The 14849-nt window shown below is 39.1% G+C and overlaps 1 protein-coding gene across 1 annotated transcript in view; it reads right to left on the bottom strand.

Annotated features, from left to right (window-relative positions):
- Positions 1 to 14849, bottom strand: part of Ikzf3 (IKAROS family zinc finger 3) — a 92335-nt gene that overhangs the window by 69538 nt on the left and 7948 nt on the right. The window contains exons 2-3 of the mRNA XM_070028120.1: positions 1171 to 1224; positions 845 to 946 (exon numbers count right to left, since the gene is read on the bottom strand). Coding sequence (XP_069884221.1) covers positions 845 to 946; positions 1171 to 1224 — 156 coding nt within the window. The remainder of the gene's footprint in view (positions 1 to 844; positions 947 to 1170; positions 1225 to 14849) is intronic.

Genomic DNA, 14849 nt, shown 5'->3' with positions numbered 1-14849 from the left:
ACTGGAGGAAAGGAAAACTGTCTCTGATGACCAAAGTTAACTTAGCATAAAAATGTAATTGATAGTGAAAGCACAGAATATGAAACAGTAAATGAACCCTTTCATCACGGGTAGCTTCATTGCTTCTGAATGGACATGAAGTTCACTGAGATGCTATAAAATTTGAGTCTGGCCAGATTTGTGTGGCCTCCTCAAACTAGCTGTTTTGATATTATTTTTGAGTTAGCTAAAATAAAGTGATCTTTAAAAGAAAAAAGAAACCCAGGTGCAGGTGGCTCATGCCTGTAATCTTAGCTACTCAGGAGGCTGAGATCTGAGGATCATGGTTCAAAGCCAGCTCGGGCAGGAAAGTTTGTGAGACTCTTATCTCCAATAAACCACTAGAAAACCAGAAGTGGCGCTGTGGTTCAAGTGGTAAAGCACTAGCCTTGAGCTGAAGAGCTCAGAGACAGCACCTCAGGGACAGAGTTCAAGCCCCATGACCCACCCACCCCCCCCCCAAAAAAAAAGAAAAAGAAAAAATTGAGTTATTAGGGACATAGCTATTGTCTGGAGAATCAAAGCACAGGCTATTGATACTGGAAAACACCCCAAACTTTCTATAATGAACACGTATTACTTTTAGAGCAGAAAAAGTTTAAAGACACATTTAAAATGAAGCTAATCTAACTTGATGGATATCTTATATTCTCAAGATTTGTTAACATCTTGTAACAAACTATTAGATGCAAATATATGTGAAATGAACAAATGGAATCCCTTGTCATTAATCCCACAAATGCAAACTTTCCTGGTAGGAGAGGTCTTGCCCATATCTAGGTACAGTGTGGACAAGATAACTTACCTCCTACATCATCATCTTCATTGGCTGGGCCTTCTGCACTATCCACATTTTCTATTTCATGTGGTTTGGTTAAACTGTAGTCACTTGAAGCTGTTGGACTTTCTAAAAGACAAAAAGAGTTTAAGTATGAAGTCAACTTTAAAGGACTTTTATGTGCATATTGTCATCCTCAGACTCTCTTAGTGATAAACAGAATCCTCTCACATATATCCAAATATATATTTATGTATTATGTATGTATATATACATATATATGCATGTCTTATATTATATATGGAAACTCCTCAATAAAGGTAAGATTTTAAAGAGGAAAGACCCAGCGTTACCTGTGGGGACAGGCTGTTCCTGGCTGTTTTTCAGCTCCGGATTTGGTTGTGTATCTGAAAAGAAAAAGGTCATGAAAGATCAGATACACATAGTACATTCCCACAGATTCAAGCAATCCATAGACTTGTTAGGAATACTATTTTAATGAGGGCTGAGAATGCAGCTTAGTGGTAGAGTGCTTGCTCAGCATGCATGAAGCCCTGGGTTCAATTCCTCAGTACCACATACACAGAAAAAGCCAAAGTGGCTCAAGTGGTAAGAGTGCTAGCTTTGAGTAAAAGCTCAGAGACAGTGTCCAGGCCCTGAGTTCAAGCCCCAGAACTGGCAAAAAAAAAAAAAAAAAAAAAAAAAAAGAATACTATTTTGAGCCAAGATATGCCAGATGCCCAGATGCCCCAATTCAGATGAATGGATCCAAAAGTTGTGGTACCTCTATACAATGGAATATTATACAGCCATTAGAAAGGACAAAATAATGGTATTTGCAGGAAATGGATGGAACTAGAACAAATCATTCTGATTGAGGTAAGCCAAGATCAGAGAGACAAATGGCACATGGTCTCTTGGTTATGTGGGTATTAAATCCAAAATGCAAGGAAATATGACAAAGTAAACAGGACAGCTGACCCATTGCAACAATGAGATGTATTACCAAAGCTTACAGAATTCACAAATTTTATAGACCATGATAATGACAATTTGCCTTGTGAAGGTTAGAATGTGTATGTGACTCTAAGTATCACTATCCCACAATACTGTTAAATTTGTGAAATTTATGTAATCACTTAATGACAATAAAAAACTGTTTCAGGGCTGGGAAGGTGGCTCAGTGGTAGAGTGCTTGCCTTGCATGCATGAGGCCCTGGGTTCGATTCCTCAGCACCACATAAGCAAAAAAGAAAAAAGCCGGAAGTGGCACTGTGGCTCAAGTGGTAGAGTGCTAGCCTTGAGCTGAAGAGCTGAGGGACAGTGCCCAGGCCAAGAGTTCAGGCCCCACAACTGGGTTGTTTTTTTGTTTTTTTGTTTTGTCAGTCATGGGCCTGAACTCTGGGCCTGGGCACTGTCCCTCAGCTCTTCAGCTCCAGGCTAGCACTCAACCACTTGAGCTACAGCACCACTTCCGGCTTTTTCTGCTTATGTGGTGCTGAGGAATTGAACCCAGGGCCTCATCCATGCAAGGCAAGCGCTCTACCACTGAGCCACCTTCCAAGCCCAAAAGCCTCACATTTGGAAGTGGCGCTATGGCTCAAGCAGTAGAGCACTTGCCTTGAGCTGAAGAGTGCAGGGAAAGCACCCAGGCCAAGCCACACAACCGACAAAAAAAAAAAAAAAAAAGAAAGACTCACATTTTCCTGCTTCCTCATGTGACCTAATGGTTTTGGATTGATTGTGAATATGTTACAGAAATGTTTAATTCTACCATTTTCTTCTAAGATATAGAGAGAGATATAAAATATAGATGTACATATATGTGTATAGATTCAACCCATAGTTCTTTTCAGCAAGAGTGAGTATGTGGATGGGATGACACTACTCAGGCTGCTAGATATTAATTTCTAAACATCATCCTCTATTAAAAAGAAATAGGCTCCTCCAAGAAATGGCTGCTTCCAGGGTTGGGGCAGAGAAAGTACAAGATGAATCTGGATTTTGCTGTGCTAGAAAGCAAACAAGAGATAAAAGGATATGGAAGTGTCATGAAGAGTTTCCACTGGCCGAGTCTGAGACTAGTGAACAATAAAATAACAATGACAGTACAGGCTTATAACTCATTAAGAAATAAGTTTATGGGCTGGGAAGGTAACTCAGTGGTAGAGCGCTTGCCTTGCATGCCTGAGGCCCTGGGTTCGATTCCTCAGCACCACATAAGCAAAAAGAAAAAAGCTGGAAGTGGCTCTATGGCTCAAGTGGTAGAGCGCTAGCCTTGAGCTGAAGAGTGAGGGACCGTGCCCAGGCCCAGAGTTCAAGCCCCACCACCGGACCCAAAAAAAAAGAAAAGAAAAGAAAAGTGTTTCCACTGGCCAAGTCTGAGACTAGTGAACAATAAAATAACAATGACAGTACAGGTTTATAACTCATAAAGAAATAAGTTTATGGGCTGGGAAGGTGGCTCAGTGATAGAGTGCTTGCCTTGCATGCATGAGGCCCTGGGTTCAATTCTTCAGCACCACATAAGCAGAAAAAGCTGGAAGTGGGGCTGAGGCTCAAATGGTAAAGCACTGATGTACAGCTGAAGAGCTGGGGGACAAAAAAAGAAAGGAAGGAAGGAAGGAAGGAAGGAAGGAAGGAAGGAAGGAAGGAAGGAAGGAAGGAAGAAGTTTATGGGCTGGAAAGGTAGCTCAGTGGTAGAGTGCTTGCCTTGCATGCAAGAGGCCCTGGGTTCGATTCCTCAGCACCACATAAGCAGAAAAGCCAGAAGTGGCACTGATAAAGGAAGAGGAGGAGGAGGAGTGGGGGCGGGGGGAGAAAGAGAGAGAGAAGTTCATAGGCCATGCACTGGTGGTTCACTTGTAATCATAGCTACTCAGGAAGCTGAGAGCTGAAGATTATGGTTCAAAGTCAGTCTGTGTAGACAAAATGAAGAGACTCTTATCTTCAATCAACCAACAAAAAGCTAGAAGTAGAAGCTTGGCTAAAGTGGTAGAGTGCTATCCTTGAGTGAAAAAGTTAAGCAAAAGTGAGAAGCCTTTAGTTCAAGCCCCAATATCAGCATAAAAACAAATAAACAAGGAAGGAATGAAAAAAGATAGGAAGGAATGAAAAAGAAGGAAGGGAGGGAGGGAGGGAGGGAGGAAGGAAAAGAGGAAGGAAAAAAGAAGAAAGGAAGAAAAAAGAGAAACAAGTTCATGATATTTTAATAAGTAGTAAACCAGGTGCTGGGGGCTCACTCCTGTAATCTTAGCTACTTAGGAGGCTGAGATCTGAGGATTGTGGTTTGAAGCCAGCCTGGGCAGGAAAATCCATTAAAATCTTATCTCTAATAAACTACTCAATAAAACCATAAGTGGAGCTGTGGTTCAAGTGATCAAGCATTAGCTTTGAGCAAAAAGCAGCTCAAGGACAGTACCCAGGCCCTGAGTTCAAGCTCCAACACTGGCACATACACAAGAAAGAAAAAGTAATAATAAATAAATAAGCAGGTAAATAAATTGAAAGTCTGGTGAGAAATGGAATATTTATGTAGTTTCAAAATACTTTTCTCCCCAAATACTTAGTAATTACAAAGTAACTATAGAGTAGAGAGACCTAATCAATAACATTGTAGCTGAGCAAAGTTATGTGTGATTGTTGCCAGAAATGGACAAATGAAAATAGCATGATATCTGAATACAAACATACATAGCATGAAGCAAGCCCTAAGGAGGCAAATGAACTCTACTGAGGGATAGTTTACAGTGCAACTTGCTTGTACTCTCAAGTGTCAGGCCATGAGCAATAAAGGAGTTATCCCAGACTTAATGACAGTAAAGAGAAATGACCACAAAATGCAGTGTGTAATCCCAAAATGAATCCTCTCACAGTAAAGAACTGTGGTGGCTCATGTCTGTAATCTTAGCTACTCTGGAGGCCGAGATCTGAAGATTGTGGTTCAAAGCTAACCTGAGAAGAAAAGTCCATGAGATTCTTATTCCCAAGCTGGTACTTCCATATGAAAGTATATTTCAAACTATAGTGCACCAGCCTGGAGTAAAAAAGCTAAACCAGAGTGCAAGTTCCTGAGTTTAAGCGCCAGTACTGGTACAAAAAAAAACTAAACTAAATGGGGGGGCTGGGAAGGTGGCTCAGTGGCAGAGTGCTTGCCTTGCATGCATGAGGCCCTGGGTTCGATTCCTCAGCACCACATAAACAGAAAAGGCCGGAAGTGGTGCTGTGGCTCAAATGGTAGAGCGCTAACCTTGAGCTGAAGAGCTGAAGGACAGCGCCCAGGCCCAGAGTTCAGCCCCCCCCCAAAACAAAACCCTAAATGGGGAGACTCCAGATTAAATAGTAATAATGCATGAATATTAATTTCTTGATTTGATGTCTGTACTGTGTTTATTAGAAGAAGATAGGAGATATTTTCTATTCAAGAGTGATAGGGATCATGTCAGCAACTTATTCTCAAAATGTCTGGAAAAAATAGACTTTTTTTGCACTATTTTGCAACTTTTTCTGTGAGTTGGATCGTGTTTTTCAAATAATCTGAAGAAAAATAGCTAACTGAAACTTTCAACTGTACACTAAAAGTATTCTCAACAGAAAAAAAAGAAAGAAAGAAAAAGAAAACTAGTTCAAAGGTTTCATGAGCAACTGTCATTCGGGAACATCTTTTAGTTAAACCCAGCATGATAGATGGCTTTTGATTTGGTGACCTAGAGGCAAAAGGTCTTGGTCCCTTGAACCCTTTGAATCCTCTGCAGTGACATTTAAATAGGTCTCAATAATATTTTTTTTTCAGATGCCCTTGTGTGTACTGTAAATAACACCCCAACTAACAGGGTACAACTTCTAAGCGAAAAAGATTCTAACTACCTAGCATTCACAACCTCAAAGGGTATCTAAACCCACTGAAATCAGGCCACATAGACATTCTTTTTCACTGCTAAAAGATTTTAAAACACAAAGGCAAAATAGATTGAAGTACGTTTCTCACCCCCCACCAAACTTAAAGTTGTTTATAAGAACATGAAGTTGTATTCAAAGCCAGCAGTGGATACATGGTGAAGTAATTCCCAAGTGAACAGAAACTTGTTCAGTATTCTTAGGTGTGGCAAAATCTTTTTAATAGTCAACTTATTATTCTGTAATTTCTTTGCACTTTAGCAAAAAAAAAAGCCATCCCCCCCCCAAAAGTTCTCCATTTAGTGGAATCTACTGGGGTCTTTAAATGTCTGGACAGTTAACATAGTTTCAAAATATTTTCCAAATGAATGCACTAGAAGCTGGGCACCAGTGGTTTACATATATTATTTTACATACATTACACATATATGTAATCCTAGCTACTCAGGAAACTGAGATATAAGGATTATAGTTGGAATCCGGCCCAAGCAAGAAAATCCCTGAGATTCCTTACTTCCATTAATCACCAGAAAGCTGGAAATGGGTGCTGTGGCTCAAAGTAGTAAGCCCTGAGTTCAAGCCCCATAACCAACAACAACAACAACAACAAAAAGAATGCTCTAGAAAACTAAGTAGAAAGAGAGTCTATATTCAGAAAGCAGGTCACTTTGTGGATGGAAAGATATCAGAGTCATTGCTAATAGATATGTTGTTGTTGTTTGTATGGAAAGGCAGTAACAGAAATGTCCCCAAATCAATTATAGTGATGCTGGCAAAAATCTGTGGATAGCCAGGCACGAACAGCTCATGCCCATAATCCTAGCTACTTAGGAGGCTGAGATTGGAGAATCACAGTTCAAAGCAAGTCTGAGCAGAAAAGTCAATGCAAATCTTGTTTCCCAATTAACCAGCAAAAAGCTAGACCTGAAGCTGTGGTTTAGCCTAGAGCAAAAAAGCCAAGTGGGAGTGTGAGGTCCTAAATTCAAGCCCTAGTCCAGGCATAATCAATTTATCAATTAATAAAATATGTCAACCTTAGAAGATGTTTTAAGATGCTAGAAAGTACCATTTTGTATGTTTCAAAATAAAAGGGCCAGATTATGAATAAAACTTAAATTTGGAAATGGCAGTTTAGTTAAATAAGATCTCATCAATGATCATGTAAACATCTTACTCTTAGCTCTGTCAATCATCTATGAGCAAAACCAAATTATCATTAGCAACGAATTTTGTAATCATGTTCATTCTTAAATGGTTATGAACTGAGCTTTATTTATAATACTGTTAGGTAAGTATCAAACAAAGAGCAATTAAGGATACTTGGTAATACAAGTTTCAGAGCTCAAATTTCCACTCATTGGTTTGTTTACCAAGTAGAAAGTACAGGACTTAAAGGAGAACAAAATGTCAAATTTCAGAAAGAATTCTGTACTGAATTCACCAGCTGCATGCAGTGCTGGGACCTAACAGGTACCAGAAAGCTGTCTCGAGAGTTGATATTCCTTTTCATCTTCAAACAGTAAACTGACTCACTTAACCTCATGCCTCTTTCTTTCTTTCTTTCTTTTTTGAGAAAAAAAAAGGTAGCTTCTCTTACTAAAATAGGAAGTGGTGCTGTAGCTCAAGTGGTAGAGCACTTGCCTTGAGCTGAAGAGATGAGGGACAGTGCCCAGGCCCAGAGGTCAAGCCCCATGACAGACCAAAAAAAAAAAAATTATGCCACCTCTTACCTAAAATATCCACTCATCCAGACTAAATCTTTGGAAATCAGGGACTAGGAAGGTAGCTCAGTGGTAGATTATTTGCCTTGCATGCATGAGACCCTGGGTTTGATTCCTCAGCACCACATAAACAGAAAAAGCCGAAAGTGGTGCTGTGGCTCAAATGGTAGAGCACTAGCCTTGAGCTGAAGTGCTGAGGGACAGCACCCAGGCCAAGAGTTCAAGCCCTACAACTGAGACACACACACACACACACACACACACACACACACACACACACACACACACACAAAATCTTTGGAAATCAAAGCACTGACTGTAGAAATTTTTTTCACTCTTACAGCACTACTTCTTAGAACTGTAAACGTAGCAAAGAAGTACTTGGCCACCTCTGCTCATCACCACCACATCAATGGAATTCTGCCACAAAAACAGTTCTGAAGATGACTCTGGGACCCTAGAGTCAGTAACATTAAGCTGGAGTAACATTAGTTGGAGTGGATACCTTAACTAGCTACAACTTTTTTGTTGTTGTTGTTGTTGGTTGTGGGGCCTGAACTCTAGGCCTGGGCGCTGTCCCCTAGTTCTTCAGCTGTAGACCAGCGCTCTACCACTTGAGCCTTAGCCCCACTTCTGTTTTTTTCTGCTTATGTGGTGCTGAGGAATCGAACCCAGGGCCTCATGCATGCAAGACAAGCATTCTACCACTGAGCCACCTTCCCAGCACCTAGCTACAACTTCTTTCCTTGCCACCTGATGCTTGCATTTTTTTCTAATAGTCCTTTACTTGTATAACTTCTGTTTAAACCCTTCATATATATATATATATATATATATATATATATATTCTTACAATAAATGTTATTTCATATACATTATATTATTATATATTATATTACATATTATCATATATCATATATATCACATGTATGCAATGTAGTCTAATATATACTTATAACATCTTATATATTACATGATTATATTAAATTATATATAATTTATACATATTAAATTGTGTATAATATATCACATACATATTACCTTCCTATTTCAGGGAAACTCTAATGGTTAAAAAAAAATTTCTCAAATGTAGTGAAACTCAAGTATCCTGAAATGCACTTATCAAGGCCTAGTTCAGCTTGCTGGGTACACACAGGGCAAATTCTCTGACCATGATGAGGACTTCTTTTTTTTGGGGGGGGGGTCCAGTTATGGGGCCTGAACTCTGGGCCTGGGCACTGTCCCTCAGCTCTTCAGCTCAAGGCTAGCTCTCTACCACTTGAGTCACAGCACCACTTCCGGCTTTTTTCTTTTTGCTTATGTGGTGTTGAGGAATCAAACCCAGGGCCTCAGGCATGCAAGGCACGCGCTCTACCACTGAGCCAACTTCCCAGCCCCAATGGTGAGGACTTCTAAACTTCTTTTTGTTGGTGTGTGGTCCTTCAAAAAACACTACATCAGCACTCATCCCAGTGATTGCAATAAGATTTCTTTTTACCTCATGGTATTGTTGCAAGAGAATTAGACACAGTGGCATTTGTAAAATCACCCATTTTGTAGACAGGATGAAAATGATTTTTAAAAATAACAAGAAATTTTGTTCAAGCACACAGTCTCTGTGACATATTAAGAAATGAAGATCCACCGGGTGTTGGTGGCTCATGCCTGGAATCCTAAACACTCAAGAAGCTGAGATCAAGGTTTAAATCCAGCCTGGGGAAGACAAATCTGAGAGACTCTTATCTCTCATTAACCATCAAAAAATCAAAAGTAGAGGCAGCACCAGTGGCTCTATGCCTGTAATCCTAGCCACTCAGGAGACTGAGATCTGAAGACCAAGGTTCAAAGCCAACCCTGGGGCAGAAAAGTCCCTGTGAGACTCTTATCTCCACTCAAAAACTGGAAGTGGAACTGTGGATCAATGAGGTAGAGCACTAGCTTTGAGCAGAAGAGCTCAGGGATAGCACCCAGGCTCTGGTTTCAAGCCCCACAACCAACCAAAAAGAAAAAAAATCGAAAATTTAGAACCAGTCTTTAACAAAAGGGCTAAGGGAAAAAGCTAAGGGAGATCACAAGAACTTGAGTTCAAGTGCCAGTACTGGTGGTACACACACACACACACACACACACACACACACACACACACACACACACACACACACACACACACACACACACATCTGAATCAGGATTCCTGTCTTGAGTTTCACTGCAGTTTCACAGAATTAAAATTGTGTTTTTAAATACCAATTATAGATATTAGAAGGCCAGAATCAGAAGAGATTTTAGATCCTACTAATTTCAAATACTCCAACTAAATAATTTTGTGTTATTGTTGATTGAGGGGAAGGAAAGATTGATAAACAAAGATCATACCTTAGAACAAGAATAATCCTTCCAGCCATGAAATTCTTCCTTACTTCCTTGTACTAAAGTAAAAGGTTAAGAAATATCAAGACTATTAGGCTAAGGACCCCAGATCAAATACAGCCCATGTGAACATTCTGTTCTTCCTATCTTATTCTCTTACATAAGGTCTTTCATTTTTTCCCTTAGATCAAATGCCTGATGATGAAATTATAGACTGGGCAAGGATGAATTGCTGACAATCATAGTCAAAGAAACAAATTCAAAGCCTACTATATTTTCTTGTTAGTTATTTTAAAATTGCAAAAAAAAATACATTTCCATTTTATCTTAGATATCACATGCCATCAAGTGAATATATAGAGAAAAAGGAAAACTCAACACTACATATTAGTGTTATTTATAAGAGAATTATTGACCCAGCATGTTCAAATTAAGGCCTTTTTAAACTGTAAAATGCCTGGATTTGTGATAAAAATAACTAAAGCCAAAAACAAAACCTGTAATTTAAAGTGTATAATAGAATTATGTAATCATTTAATCACAATTTAAAAAAAAAGAACCTCGGGAAAGGTAGGGAGGGAAGGGATGAGAGGGGGAAAACAATGGAGGGGGTAACAATGCTCAATAGGAAGTGTACTCATTACCTTGCTCATGTAACTGTAACCCTCTGTATAGTATCTTTACAATAAAAAATAAATAAAGTGTATAATAGATAAAAGTATGAAACAACCAAACTTCTAGGGAATGACAATAGAGAACATGTTCATGGCTTTAAAGAAAGCAAAGATTTCTTAAACATGACACAGAGAACACTTAATCACAAAAGAAAAATAATTGGTAAGTTTGTCTCCATTGAAATTGGGAATTCTATTAATCAAATTTATTAACAAGCAAGTTACAAAGTGGGATAATATATTTACAATACATTTATCACAAATTAGATATTTCCAAAACTTTTTAAAATGCTGACAAAACCATTTATTGAAAAAAAGACAACCAGTTTTTAAAAAGACAAAAACAAGTGAAACTCCATTGACTACAACACTTTAGACACTTTAGGAAAAATAATATCCTAATGGCAATAAATAGTAAGAAAAGATATCTAACATCATTGTTCATCAGGAAAAAGAAAACCAAAACCACAATGAAATACTACTCTTCAACTCCTGGAATGGCTAAAATGAAAAAGACTGACAATAGTTAAAGTTTTGACGAAATGTACAATTAAATGAAACTCTCAGACATTGGTAGTGGGAGGGTAAACTGGTTGAATCTCTTTGAAATCTGATTGGTGGTATTTATCAAAGCTAAAAATATCTACCTTATGACCTAGAAATGCTAGTCTTCACCATATATTCAAGCAGCATATCTATCTATCTATCTATCTATCTATCTATCTATCTATCTATCTATCTATAAGAACATTCATAACAAGGTCAAAACACTAGAAATAATAAACCTGTCTACCAACAGCAACAGATGAATCAATAAATTGTGCTATAATCACACTATATGATAACACTGAACTACTAGTATATATAAAGAACATGTGTGGATCTCAAAAATCTTGCTGAGAAAAAGAAGCCAGATACACACAAAAAAGTACCTATTGTATAATTAAATTTATATGAAATTCCAGAACAAGTAAACTAAATCAATGACAATAGAAGTCTGAATAGTGTTTAACTGGGGGACAAAAGGAATAATGACCATTAAATGACCATTGTCTATGACCAGAATTTGAACTCAATATCTGACACTTATCACTCTTTGGCAGGCACCCTACCACCTAAGCCACGCCTTCAACCCCATAAGGAAACTTTTTAAGGTGATACAAATGATTCTTATCTTTATCTGGAAAGCCATATATATGTAAAAAAGAATCAAGTTACATACATAAGGCATGTGCTTTATAGTATATGCTATTCCTTAATTTTCTTTTTTTTTTTTTGGTCCGATTGTGGGGCCTGAACTCTGGGCCTGGGCTCTGAACTCTGGTCCCTCAGCTCTTCAGCTCAAGGCTAGCGCTCTACCACTTGAACCACAGTGCCACTTCCGGCTTTTTTCTTTTTGCTTATGTGGTGCTGAGGAATCGAACCCAGGGCCTCTTGCATGCAAGGCAAGCGCTGTACCACTGAGCCACCTTCCCAGCCCCTATTCCTTAATTTTCTTTAAAAAAATCTAATGAACACACAGCCTCAAATATTTAAATTTCTAAACCTTACAAATGTAATTACAGCAGCATCTTTCCACTTGGAAGAAAATATGGAATTTCAAGGGTTTTTCATGGTTCTGCTACAGAACCTTTATTATATATACGCTATTCATCCACTAATACTCCATGAAGCTTAATATTTTCCCATAGTGTGGACATTAACTTGCATATTTCTGTGAATGTAGTTTGAGTCTCTCCACAGGTCCATGTGTTAGAAGCTTGGTTTTCAGGGAAGTGGGATTTGGAGATTGATGGAAGTATTAAGAAGCAGGGCCTACATAACACTCCTAGGCATCTATCTTGAACAGCAGGAACCAGGATACAAGGTCACATGCACCTCCATGTTTATTGCAGAAGTGTTCACAAAAGCCAGGATATGAAAACAACCCAGATGCCCCACCACAGATGAATGGATCCAAAAATTGTGGTATCTATACACAATGAAATATTATGCATCCATTAGAAAGGACAAAATAATAGCATTTGCAGGGAAATGAATGGAGCTAGAAGAAATCATGTTGAGTGAGGTAAGCCAAGAGCAGAGACAAACGGCACATGGTCTCCCTGATAAGTGGATGTTAAATACAAAACAAGGTGATATGACAAAGTCAACAAGACTTGAGGAACAAAGGACCTCCACTCATTTGGTCGAATCATAACTAAACCCCATGCTGCTGATCATGTATATATGTGCACACTGGAGGGAAACTAGAAGGAGGGGACAGAACTAGAGGGAATCAGGGGAAAACATACAACATTGGGACCCATCAGCTGCACTGGACATTGATCAAAACAAACTAAGCAACTCAATGGCAGTGATGGGAAGGAGGGGCCGAATGGGAAAGAGGGAACAGCTGACGCCATGCAAAAGGAAAGGAATATACATATCACCTGATGTGGAAGAAATAACTGTATTGTCAAAGCTCATAGAACTCATAAACTTTATAGACCACGATAGACAATTTGCCCCATGAAAGTTACAATGTGTCTGTGACTTTAATTAAGCATCACTATCCCACAACACTGTGAAATTTGTGAAATTATGTAATCAGTTAATCACAATAAAGAATTTGCAAGAAGAGCCGGGCGCTGGTGGCTCACGCCTGTAATCCTAGCTACTCAGGAGGCTGAGATCTGAGGATCGCGGTTCAAAGCCAGCCCGGGCAGGAGAGACCGTGAGACTCCTATCTCCAATAAACCACCAGAAAACCGGAAGTGGCGCTGTAGCTCAAGTGGTAGAGCGCTAGCCTTGAGCTGAAGAGCTGAGGGACAGCGCCCAGGCCCAAAGTTCAAACCCCACGACTGACAAAAAAAAAAAAAGAATTTAGAAGAAGAAGAAGAAGAAGAAGAAGAAGAAGAAGAAGAAGAAGAAGAAGAAGAAGAAGAAGAAGAAGAAGAAGAAGAAGAAGAAGAAGAAGAAGAAGAAGAAGAAGAAGAAGAAGAAGAAGAAGAAGAAGAAGAAGAAGAAGAAGAAGAAGAAGAAGAAGAAGAAGAAGAAGAAGAAGAAGAAGAAGAAGAAGAAGAAGAAGAAGAAGAAGAAGAAGAAGAAGAAGAAGAAGAAGAAGAAGAAGAAGAAGCAACACCAGAAGCAGGGCCTAGTAGAAGGTCTTTAAAGACATCGAGCTGAAAAAGGATTAATGTGGCTTCCCTGGAGTACTTAGGTTAGGAAAGGAGCAAGCCCCACCCCCTGCTCTTTCTGTTTGAGGTATGACCACTTGTTCTTAGTGATTCCATACACCACTCTCACCAGAGCTGCCTAATCTTGAACTCCAAACCTCTAAAACTATGAGTGAAATGAACTTTTCTTCCTTTTTAATTTTTTTTTATTGTTTTGTCAGAGACCTGGACTCTAACTTGGTATCTGACAGTTTTGTTCATTAGCAGGTGCCCTACCACCTGAGCCATGCCTCCATCCCCAACCTCTTTTCTTCTTAATTAGCTTTTCTTGTGACAGTGCCACAAAGCTGACTATGCACACCAACCACCAACCACAGGTGAAGATATTTCTGTGATAGCTAATTTTCAAACCTCCCTAAGAACTGGGATGTCAAAGTCTGTTTTATGGTTGGGAAAGTGGCTTAGTGGTAGAGTGCTTGACTAGCATGCATGAAGCCCTGGGTTCAATTCCTCAGTACCACATAAACAGAAAAAGTCGGAAGTGGTGCTGTGGCTCAAGTGACAGAGCACTAGCCTTGAGCAAAAGAAGCTCAGGAACAGTGTCCAGGCCCTGAGTTCAAGCCCCAGGACTGGCAAAAAAAAAAAAAATCTGTCTTAATTTTGACTTTGACTTTTTTTCAATAAAGATTCAGATTATACAAATGTCACACATCTATAGAACACAAAACAAAATCCTCAATCCACATCTGCCTCCAGCAATGTCTTTATTGATTTCTTTGTCTCATAGCCAAAGTTCTGGGAAAACTAGCCTATTGTCAACATTTCTATTTCCTCTATTTCCATTTTACTTTAACTACTTCAATTGAGTTTCTTTCCCTCTCACTCTTCAAAAACCCCCTTTGACAGGGTCACTAGCAAATTTCATGTGGCCAAAGCCAGCCCACACTTTCTATCCTCATTTTCTTGATTTCTTAGTTACATTCAACATAACTAACCACCCACTCCTTCAGGAATATACTCCTTCCCTGCATTCTATGCCAATACTGGAATTTAATATAAACTTGTTCAGGCTGGGTGCTGGTGGTTCATACCTGTAACCCTACCTACTCAGGAGGCTAAGATCTGAGGGTTGCAGTACAAAGACAACCTGGTCAGGAAATCCCATGAGACTCTTTTTAAATTTTTTTAATTAATCAATCAATTAATTAATTTT

Source organism: Dipodomys merriami, unplaced genomic scaffold, assembly GCF_024711535.1.
Source record: "Dipodomys merriami isolate MVZ:Mamm:240054 unplaced genomic scaffold, mDipMer1.0.p SCAF_19, whole genome shotgun sequence".
Taxonomy (NCBI): domain Eukaryota; kingdom Metazoa; phylum Chordata; class Mammalia; order Rodentia; family Heteromyidae; genus Dipodomys; species Dipodomys merriami.
This window is presented reverse-complemented; position numbering and strand designations above follow the sequence as displayed.